Below are 11,891 nucleotides of genomic sequence, written 5' to 3' on the forward strand. Positions count from 1 at the left end.
GTAAAAGATCCTTATGTGCTTCACATGAATGTTATGTTGGGTCCATATGATATAAAAAGAAATCCAAAACTTTATTTCTTTTGCCATGTTTAAAAAATGGACTTTCTGCTGAACTAAAAAAGATGGCCTCTACAAGTCACATGACCATAGGCTTGTTCTGGGAGCTATCCCCAGGAGTTTCAGGGGCAAAAGAATTCTTCATTCAGCCTGTGGAATCTCACCCCTCATGTACAAACCCTTTGTAATCAAAGAAAGCAGAGAATGTGCAAACGAACTGACTCCCCAATCTGAACCATTACAAAAAACTCATTATACCAGAAGAGATGCTAATAACCACCTCATCTCTCTCTCTCTCTCCCAAGGAGGTTCAATGGAGTTCTGGCCAGAAGCACAGAAACTGACTGTTAAGCTGCAATTAACTATTAATGGGCATGTCACATGACCCAAAACTCTGGACTTTTGGACCGCTTTAACATCATATCTTTGACCTCACAGGCAATCTTCTGCTTAACAACCAACCAGGGAACCACCAAGAAGCAGAACTCCAGGCAGAACAACAGCCTGGTCCTTGAAGCCTGTTTCTGTAGAAGATTTCCTACCATCACATGCAGAACTGTCCCAGTCTCTGTGTACCGTCTTCATCTTGCAGTATCAGCACCAACTGTAAAGTGAACTCTACAACTCTGGTCTTCAGCCAGTTGAACCCGAGCTCCCAAGTGAAAGAATTCCTCATTGGACTCTGACTCACATGAACTAATATCTATTTCTGTGGTTCTTGCACTGTTACTACCCATAGTTGTAAAACTCTTTTTTCTATTCCCCCCACTTTACTGTGTGTAGTGTATAGTGGAGTTGGAAGTTGCAAACACTCCTCCCCCGAGTATCGAATGTGGAATGAACCAACCTTCTAAATTAATCATAACACGAGTTTTCTGCTGGTTATTAATAAATTGGATCACCCAAATTGAGTTGCCACCACATATTTTAAAAATAATTCAAAACACCTTCTGCTTACCGGCAGTTGGTGAGAGAAAATAAGTGCAGTTTGCCTTTCTCTCTCCTGTCCGTAACAGTTACCTAACACAAGCCATTTAAGGCAATATCAGGATAGATGATCAAAAGCTTGTGAAAGAGGTAAGTTTTAAGCGGCATCTTAAAGGAACAAAGAGAGGTAGAGACATAGCAGAGGAGTTTAGAGAGGGAATTTCAGAGCTCAGGGCCTAGGGAGCTGAAGGCAAGGTCGCCAATACTGAAGCAATTAAAATTGGGGATTTGCAAGTGACCAAAATTGAAGGAGCACAGGGATTTTGAAGAGTTGTAGGACTGAAGGAGGTTAAAGAGATATGGGGGAAGACCATGGAGGGATTTGAAAGGAAGGATGAGAATTTTAAATCAGAGGCACTGCTGGACACGGGAGCCAAAGTAGATTAGTATACACAGCCTTGGTGGCTGAGTGAACTTTGGTGCAAGTTAGGGAAGGGGGCAGCAGAATTTTGAATGAGCTCAAGTTTATGTAGAACGGCACGCTGGGCGGGCCATAGTTGGCCCGCCCAGGTAAAATGACGGCACGCCCCCAATTGGGGGCGCCGATCGGAAGCGCACCTCCACATGCCCGCTCCTAAACTTCCCCCCCCGCCAACGGGAGGAAAATTCTGCCCCTTGACTGAAGAGATTTCTCCTCATCTCAGTCCTAAATGATCAGCCCCTTACCCTGAAACTGTGCCCCTTTATTCTAGATTCCTCAGACAGGAGGAACAACATCTCAGTATCGACCATCAAGCCCCTCAATAATCTTGAATGTTTCAATGAGATCACCTCTCATTTTTCTAAACTGCAGAGAATAAATCAACTTTAAGCACAGCCAACCTACCCAATACCTCCTCTTTATCAACTTAGAGCCCAACCCCAGTGTCTCAACTACCTCCTCATTCACTATGACTTGGGTAGCATCTTTTTCCTTGGTAAAGACAAATGTAAAGTACTAATTTAGTGTCTCTGCTATGCCCCTTGCCTCCATGCATAAATTGCCATTTTGGACCTTAATCAGCCCCACTTCTCCTTTTACCACCCTTTAATATTTATATGCCTTTAGAAGACTATTCAATTCCCTTTAATGTTAGCTGCCAATATCTTCCCACAGGGCAGAATTTTGTGGTCCTCCATGGTGGATTGGCAGGCAGGCCCTAAAATTCCCCGGATGGCCTTTCCACGGCCCTCCCACCTGCTCCAACCTATCTGTAATTTTAAGGTGGGATGGCTGAGGCCTAGGCCGGCCCACCTGCCCTTGTCCCAAATGAGACCCTTAGGTGGGCTTTTAATGGCCACTTGAGGGCTGTTTCCTGCCCAACATCAAGTTTGAGGCTGGCGGGTGGAGTGCAGGGGTGGGTTGGGGGAAGCCAGGCAAGTCAACCTGCTCTGGCCTCAGGTGCAAAGAGAGGGCGTCGCCCTCAACGGCCCCCTTTCCACATCAGGTACCCCCCCCGCCAAGGTCTGCCCCCCATGGGTTCTCCCTCCACCCCCTCAGCCTCCCACTCCTCTTTGCCCATTCCCCCCACTCAAAGCTCACCTCCCCTCCCTGCCAGGTCTCCACCCGTACTTACCTGGCCCTGAATCCGGGACTTTGAAAGGGACTGCTTGTAATTCTACTCCTGGTACTGTTGCTACTGGTGCTGTTGGGACTACAAAGCTGCCAGCCAAACAGATTGAGGGACAGAAAGTCCATCTCCAGCCAATTAACACTCGATGGAGTGTTGGAAACACCACCAACCAAAAAATCCTGTCCATACACCCTCTTTGCTTTTCTTATTTTTGTATCACTTGCCCTCTGATTCTTCTATATTCAGCCGGGTTTTCAATTGTATTATCCACCTGCCATCTGTTATCATATGCACACGTTTTCCATTTTATTGTACTGTCTATCACTGTCATCATTAGGGGTACATCGTTAGCCCTCAAGTGAATTTATTTGCCCTACTTCTCCCCATCGTGGGAATGTACCTTGACTGATTCCCCCCTTTGAAGGCAGCTAATTGTTCCCCTACCATTATACCAGCCAAACTTTGATTCCAATTTATCTGTCCTCACGTTTAATTATTTTTACTTTTGATTACTCCTTGTCCTTTTCTGTGGCTAACCTAAGCCTTATGATACTGTGATTATTGTCTCCTAGGTCCTATTGTCCCCTACTGACACCTGATCCACTTGAGCCATCTCATTCCCCAGAACCAGAACCAGCAGTGCCTCCTTTCTCAATGGCCCAGGAACATACTGATCTAGAAAATTCTCCTTAACACCAAAGCATCAACAGACTTTTGTGCCTCAGTTATATTGCAAGTGATGCAGTATAGAGGCATTTCTAAAGGTGTATTTAAAGTGCAGCTACAGTGTTTGTGTGAAGTAGATACTCTTTACAGCTTTATCATCCCATTTGACCCCAAGGTGAGCTTCTGGCCACACATCTACTCCATCACCAAGGTCACCTACTTCCACCTCCTTAAAATCACTTGATTCCACTCCAGACCTCATTACAGCTTTGTATCAAACATGAGTACCAGGGAGAATTCCAGTAGTGAGGTGAGAGTGACTGCCCTTGACATTGAGGCAACATTCAACAAGTGTGATATCAAGACTACCTAGTAAAACAACCAATTGTCTCAGCCCCAGTACATCATTTAAGAATTAATAACTGCAGAATCCTGTTCTGACTATCTTCAGCTGCTTCATCTTTCACCATAAGATCAGAAATAGAGTTGCTCACTGATGATTGTGGTGTTCAGCTCCATTTACAATTTCTCAGATTATAGAGCAGTAGGATCTAAACAACATCCAGACTTGGGCTGGTTAGTGTCAAGAAATATTCATATCACACAGACAATGACCATTTATAACAAGAGAGAATCAACAGCATCCCCTTGACATTCAATGGCTTTACCATCAGCAATTCCCACTGTCATGAAGCTATTAATGTATATAATATTTTGGAAAATATTTTCTTTTAAAATAGAGGTTTAGTCTGTGGGTATGTCTTAATTGGATTAAAGACAGCTAGTCTGGTGTTTTGATATGTACTAGTTTTGATATGTAAGAGAGATAGTGTGCATTTGCATTTTTTCAATAGAGCATTCAAGAAGTGGGGTGAAAACTTGATGCCTTTCTAGCAGCTACCAAACAATATGTTTATATTACTAATAAAATTTGGTACAATGAATGGGGTTTCATTGTTAAAAGGTGAAGTTCAAAGAGACTGGTGAGACAATGACAATTTGAATTCAATCAGTGGTGGTAGGTATAACTTCAATAGTTTTCGGGTGTGCAGAGCAGAGGCAATGTGAGATCAAAAGGCAGCTCCAAGCCTCCAACTGGCTCCACAGTGAAAAGAACCTCATTTTGCATTCATAAGGTGAAAATGCTTTGCCTGGTGTTTGGTTAAGTCTATGGGTTGCTGTTGCCTTAATGGAGATTAGTTAAAAGTTATGATAGTAGTAATTTGTAGCCATGTGTATATATATTTTCAACCTGTGTAAATTAATTAAATATTTCAATTAGTTTAATGTAAAACCTCAAGAACTGATGGTCTGATTCCTGAATTTAGAGTCGCATCTCAAGCACAAGACTTAAAATTATAGGTTATGACAGTTGTTTAAAGTTTCCATCTGGGATTTATAAAATAACTTCGCTTTACCACCTGCATCGGTCATAACAATTGGGGGCTCGTCCAGGATAAATTATATTTCTAATTCCTCGATTAGTTAGGAATTGGTGAACCTTAAGCTTATGAGTACGAGAGACACTTTGGATTCAGGAGTCAGCAAGTGACCCAATCCCTGACTCCCACAAACCTACAAGGCACATGTCAGGAGTGTGATAGAATGCTCTCCAGTTACCCAAATGAGTGCAGCTGCAAAAACAGCCAAGTAACTCAATATTATTCAAGACAGGGCAATCCACTGGATAGGTGCTTCATTCAGTAGCCTAAACGGCCAAACCTGCAACACCAGCATATCATGGCTGCAGTGTATACTATCTACAAGGTGCATTGCAACCACTCACCAAGGCTTCCTCAGCAGCGCCTCCAAAACCCACAGCCTCTATCACCCAGGAAGACATGGTCAACAGGTGCATGGAAACATCACCTGCAAGTTCCCCTCTAGGTCACACACCATTCTGACTTGGACATATATCGCTGTTCTTTTATTGTCGCTGGATCAAAATCCTAACACTCTCTCCTAATAGCATAGTAGGAGAACTTGCATCATGTAAAAAAATCTTGAAAGACTTGCATGCATATAGCATCCTTCACAACCTCAGGACATCCCAAAAGGAAGTACTTTTGAAGTGTAGGGTAGTCAGTTATAATCTAAGAAATGCATCCACCAATTTGCATACAGCAAGGTCCCAAAACAGCAATGTGATAATGACTTGATAATCTGATTTTGTGATGTTGATTGAGGGATAAATATTGACCAAGGCCCCAGGGATAATTCCCTTGCTCTTCTTTGAAATTGTGCCATGGGATCTTTTGCGTCTGCCTTGAGAGAGTGGACAGGGCCTCAGCTTAAAGTCTAATCCAAAAACTGGAGTGCCAGCCTAGATTTTTGTGCTCAAATCCTGAAGTGGGACTTGAACCCACAACCTTTTGACTCAGAGGTGAAAGAGCTGCATCATGGCTGATACTGAATGGTTCAGGCAAGGCCCACCAATACCTTTTTAAGAGCAAATAGAAATGGGAAATAAATGCCAACATTGCTTGTGATGCCCACGTCCTAAGAATAAATTTTTAGAAAATGACTAAAACATGCCTCCTTACCTTTATTTAATCGGCCCAGCACTGAAAATTCAAAGTACTTAATATTGCTTCTGGTGGAATAAAGTCCAAAAATGGCAGCAAGGGACTTTGGTTGCAGTTTAAACGTTGACACAATATAGAATTCATTCACAGCAGGAGTATCAGTGAGAGCTTGTTGTAGCAGGTTCACATGACCTCTGTACTCTGACAAAGAAAGAAGGTCAAGAACTGCAAAGGAATTGAAGAGAAAAAGCTTTTTAGGCACAGAATGTTACAAAATTTTGCTAAAACAGTGGCATGCAAAGTACCAACAGGAAAATGCATTATAAAGGGTAGAGGTAGCTTTCAAAGCTCTCTTCCATAACTCAGAGGATTGAGTTTCCTAGTTTCAACGCAATGTAATAATAATTATTACGATTGTACAACTAATAGGAACATAAGAAAGCTACAATAATAAAAGCCCATTTAGCTATATGTCCACTCCTCTCCCAATAATTGGGAAAAGGCACTAAAGAGACAGAAGAGTCGGGGCATTCTGCAAAGGCTAGGGTTGAAGTAGCTGATGTAGCTGAGTAATGTGCAACCAACTACACCTCTTTGACCCTTTTGTCTGTGACATCTTTTGATTATCTGCTCATCTCCACAATCACCACACCCTCAATGTCTCTCTCTCTCCCACCCCCCCCCCACACCTTAAACCAATTTATATATCTCCCTTCTTATAACTATGCTTCAGTTCTGCCGAAGGGCCATGAAGACTCGAAACGTTAACTGATTTCTTCTCCGCCGATGCTGCCAGACCTGCTGAGTTTTTCCAGGTAATTCTGTTTTTGTGTTACATATTGGCATGGTGAGTGGAGCATTGAGGAGGTTGAATTTAGAGAACTGAAGATTGAATGAGTGGGTATGGGATGAAGATGGTTGCAGAGAGATGGTGGAGTAAGGCCTGAAAAGGGTTTATAGCTAGGAATGAGAGTCTCAAAATCAATCTCTTGTAGAAAGGGAAGCCATTGTAGGTTAAAGATGACAAGGGTGATGAGCAAGCAGAAACTGATGAAGGACAGTTTATATGGACAGTAAAGCTAAGATTTATTTTAAGTTTCTAGAAGGTGGAGGATAGGATGCCAGCAAGTATGAGAAAAGTCAAATCTAGAGGTGACGAATGCTTTAGTGACAGTGGAGGTAATGGAGGGGTAGAATCATGTAATTTTGTTCAATAAGCTGCCCTAATACGGATTTTATTTCACTTATTTCATCTCCTGAAAGTTCAGCAAAATGTCTTCCCATTTCTCCACCCCAAGCTAATTAGGTTTACTCTTATGTTTTACATTATTCATCTTTGGTTGATTTCCATGAAATGCTTTCAAAGCTCTTCTCCATCACACACAGGATTAACTTCCCCAGTTTCTAACACAATAAAGGTTACAAAGATAATACAATTAAGTGCCAAATTAAGCTAAATATAATGGCACTTAGTTTGAAATGTTATTGTCTAGATGACTTGCTTCCTGGTGGAACACCTAACAGCTATCTTTCTGTTTCACATCAACACTCTGCTTCTACTTTAGTTTCCTTCAGTACAGGAGAGCAGGCGGATTTTGCATTCATTCAGAGCTCAAGTGATCCTCACTTATTTTGTTGCCTCCAGTATTAAGAATGATTTAAACATATGATTTATGACATATTAAACAAATGATTTAAACACAGAAAGGCCTGGACAACATTTGGGCTTGGGCTGATAGGTGGCAAGTAACATTCATACCACACAAGTACCAGGCAATGACCATTTCCATCAGGAGAGAATACAACCATTTCCCCTTGACATTCAATGGCATTACCATTGTTGTATCCCCACCATCAATACGCTAGGGGTTACCATTGACCAGAAACACAAATAAACTAGCCATCTAAATACTGTGGCTACAAGAGCAGGTCAGAGGCTGGGAATTCTGCAGGGAGTAACTCACCTTCTGACTCCCCAAAGCCTGTCCATCATCTACAAGGCACAAGTCAGGAGTGTGATGGAATACTCTCCACTTGCCTGGATGAATGCAGCTCCAACAGCACTCAAGAAGCTTGACACCATCGAGGACAAAAGAGCCCACTTGATTGGCATCCCTTCCACCACCTTCAACATATAATCCCTCCACCACTGACCCACTGTGGCAGCAGTGTGTACCATCTACAAGATGCACTGTAGCAACTCACCAAGGCTCCTTCAACAGCACCTTCCAAACCCGTGACCTCTACCACCTAGAAGGACAAGGGCAGCAGGTGTATTCGAATACCACCAACTGGAAGTTCCCCTCCAAGCCACACACTATCCTGTCTTGGAATTATATCACCGTTCCTTCACTGCCACTGGATCAAAATCCTGGAACTCCCACGCTAACAACACTGTGGATGTACCTATACCACATGGACAGCAGCAGTTCAAGAAGGCGGCTCACCACCACCTTCTCAAGGGCAATTAGGGATGAGCAATAAATTTTAGCCTTACCAGCGACATGGACATCCCAAGAACAAATAAAACAATCCAATGTAAAACTTGCTTGTTTACAAGAGTACGGCTTTTATATGATCAGTATTTAAGAACCCTGGCCATTCCTTACTCCTTTGAGTTGAATTCTTACCCTCTTGGAGATCCAACCATTACTTTCATCTTCTGCTATATTTTTGTCTTTCCAAATCCCCAATGACCCCAGATGTGGCCACAATTGTTTTGATGTTGGCAGACAACGTGACCCCTACAGAAACAATTACTGAGGAACAGATGGTCACAGTAATATGTGATAGAACTCTTGAATCTTACTGATAAAAGCACCAAGAAGTTAATGGTAAAGGACAAGGCAGAGGATTCAGAATGTCCGACATCGGATGTTAAATAACACAGACCTCCTGATCCTTCCAAAAGGACTTTCAACCCTTTTTCAAATTAAAGACTGCACATTTGTTAATATACGATCCATAACCCATGCCGCCATTAATCTGCATAAATAACCCACGTTATTAAAGAGAGGTTACATAGTTGCAGAGAAAATAGTGCCGGAACAGTATTATATTCAAACTAGTATGATTTACAATTCGGTATTTTCATAAATACTTAAAACTACTTCTCCGTGATCAGATTTTAGTATAAAAGCAAAATACTGCGGATGCTGGAAATCTGAAACAAAAACAAAAATTGCTGGAAAAGCTCAGCAGGTTCTGACAGCATCTGTGGAGAGAGAGACTGAGTTAACGTTTCAAATCCGTATGACTCTCCTTCAGTTCTGGAGGAGAGTAATCTGGGCTCCAAACGTTAACTCTGTCTTTCTCTCCACAGATGTCGGAACCTGCTGAGTTTTTTCAGCAATTTTTGTTTTCGTTTCAGATTTTAGTAGCTGTTTAACGTTTTCTTATTTAATTATAACATGTTTGGTTATATTTAAATGGTAGAAGTAATTTTGCTTGGGCACTAGTTTGCCAGTCGATGGCTGGGTCTGCTATCTTGCACCGTGGGCGGAATTCCAAAGCGAATTGAGCCTAATCTCATTCTAAAATATTTAAAATTTCCCGGAGTTGCAATAATTACTTTTTCGAATTTGGGAAGAAAAGGGGGGAACACGGTGGCAAACAGAGGTGCTCTTATTGTGTTCCTAACTTGACACTTAACTCGCTCTCGCTTTCCTGTAGTCTGGGTGTATATATATATATATATATGGACCATGGATTCAGGATTGCTGTACCTCAAAGCATCGCCCGAGTAATCAAAACTAATGAATATAACAGTTTAACATTAAACAGATGACGATCTAATGAGGAAACTAGCAGATGGTTGTCATTGTGTCTCACAACATACTAATTTTGCACTTTTACCATCAGTGGGGCAAAGCATCTAATTTAAACTGCCCTATAGACTGGAACGCATTTTAATGGGCGCAGGTCCATGTCTGACCATTGTAAGCCCCTCACCGCAGAGATTCCGTCTGGTAACAGCTTAGATTTCAACCTTCTACCGGGGGCTGTAACTTCTAAAACAACGAGTCAATTTCGAAGCTTTGCAACATTTTGTTTAACATTAAAGTTTCCCCCATCTCCCCCTTCAGGTGCTGGATTCATCATCCCAGTGCAACATTTAACGCCTTGGAGGTAACGTTAAGTGGGTCTGCACGGTACCCAAGTCACGCTGGAAACTATTTTTTTCTTCTTTTCCTGGGTCATTCATTCAGTCCGGATTTTCCCCTCCTTTCAAAACGTGGATCGTTAACGAGGTGCATCGAAATGTGTTGTTTTACATTTTATGGCCATTAGTGAAAGGATTCCCTAATTCAACGATGCGGGATCATTCGCCACCGAAATCAAAATCAAAAAGCCTTCTGCCTCAGTTTGCCTCAGATACTCACTTTCTGGTTCCGAATCGGCTGAAAAACCTGGAGCCGCCTGGAGGAGAAGTCGGAAAATCAGCATCAGACTGGTCCACTTCATCTCTTCAGGGTCTGGGAAGCCAGTATTTCAAGAAGCTGCGGAACTATTGCTGCTAAAGTAATATCAGAACAGGAGGGTTTCGCTGGGAGTCTGGCTGGAGAAATGATTAGCACCAACACCGGGGCATTGCTGACACTTTGCTACTGCCCCCTGTCCAGCTGTGCTGTGATGGAGAGCTTCTGAATGACTTTCCTTTTTAAGTCCCCCCTCACACGCTCGCCTCACACTAGGAGAGTGTGACGACAAAAAAAAAGTTGCTCCATATGTGTGAGGATTTGCCTGGCTTCTCCCACCCTTGGGATAATGAACAGAAGCTTACCTCAATCTTACAGATTGACGTGAGTTTGAAAAACGCAGCGGAAAACCGATTAGGCACGATGCTGACCATCCTGCAGTGGAGGAAAGTGCAAAAAGAAATACTCAGTGAATTACAAGAAGGCTGATGTTTATCTCACAGGACCGATTGCACAAGACCAGCGATGAAAAGTTAGTTTAAAAAGAGATCAGATGCACTGCTCTGACTAGACTTGAAGCTGTGTCGCAAGTTGGTAAAGTGGCATAGACAAAAAAACAGCCACATCATCCGTTTTGCCCTGCTGAAGGCCAATTTCACCCCTCTGTTTGCATGAAAAACTGAAAGTTAAAAAAAGGAAAAACTTGCATTTATATAGCACCTTTCACAACCTCGAGACATCTCAGAGTGCTTATTTTTTTATTCTTCTTGGGGTATGGGCAGCATTTATTGCCCATCCCTAGTTGCCCTTGAGAAGGTGCTCAAAGTGGTTTATAAAATGAAATACTTTAAAAGTGTAGTCACTATTGTAGGAAACAATTTGCCCACAGCAAGTTCCTATAAACCTTAATAAGATCATCCATTTTAGTGAGGTTAGTTAAGAGATAAATATTGGCCAGTCTCCTTGGGAGAATTTGTTCTGCTCTTCCTCAGCACAGTGGGATCTTTTACATTCGCCTGAGAAGGTAGGCCAGACCTTGGTTTAGCATCTCTTCCAGAAGTGTAGCACTCCCTCATTGCTGCACTGAAATATCAGATTAGATTTTTGTGGCCAAGTCACTGGAGTGGGACTTGAACATACAAATTTTTAACCCAGGGATGAGAGTGCTGCTACGTACTGAGCAATAGCTAATTGCTAAATGCAATATAAATGCAAATACCTCTCTTTTCTTTCTTGAACGGTTTCAGTGGTAAAGAAGGGTGGTATGGACAGAAGTGGAAATAAATGGAAACAATAATTAACGATGGATTTGTTGCAAGGTTTGAAGGCATCAAGACTGGGTCAGCCTGAGTGAGAGACCAGGGAGGAGAAGCAACAACAACTTGCATTTATATATCCGTTAGTGTAGCAAAGCATCCCAAGGTACTTCACTCTGGATTATTACTACAGCCATGAGCAAATTGGCATAGGATAAATAAGATTAGAGAGTTGAATGCGTGGCTCAAAGATTGGTGTGGGAGAAGTGGGTTTCGATTGATGGGGCACTGGCATCAGTACTGGGTAAAGTGGGAGCTGTACCATTAGGACAGCCTTCACCTGAACCTTGCTTGGACCAGTGTTCTGGTGAGTCATATAGCTAGGGCAGTAGAGAGGGCTTCAAACTAAATAGTGGGGGCAAGAGATCA

General features: G+C 42.4%; 1 protein-coding gene across 2 annotated transcripts in view; it reads right to left on the reverse strand.

Annotated features, from left to right (window-relative positions):
• thbs4a (thrombospondin 4a) overlaps positions 1–10,444 on the reverse strand; it is a 112,736-nt gene extending 102,292 nt beyond the window's left edge. Inside the window, exons 1-2 of one of the 2 annotated variants that reach the window (XM_078563238.1) lie at positions 10,171–10,444; positions 5,807–6,013 (exon numbers count right to left, since the gene is read on the reverse strand). In XM_078563238.1, coding sequence (XP_078419364.1) covers positions 5,807–6,013; positions 10,171–10,252 — 289 coding nt within the window. In that variant the 5' untranslated portion in view covers positions 10,253–10,444. Of the gene's footprint in view, positions 1–5,806; positions 6,014–9,943; positions 10,132–10,170 lie in introns of those variants that run through there. The other variant, XM_078563246.1, reaches the window with a different exon arrangement.
• Between the last annotated feature and the right edge of the window lie 1,447 nt (positions 10,445–11,891).

This window comes from Cetorhinus maximus, chromosome 2, assembly GCF_964194155.1.
Source record: "Cetorhinus maximus chromosome 2, sCetMax3.hap1.1, whole genome shotgun sequence".
NCBI classification, from domain to species: domain Eukaryota; kingdom Metazoa; phylum Chordata; class Chondrichthyes; order Lamniformes; family Cetorhinidae; genus Cetorhinus; species Cetorhinus maximus.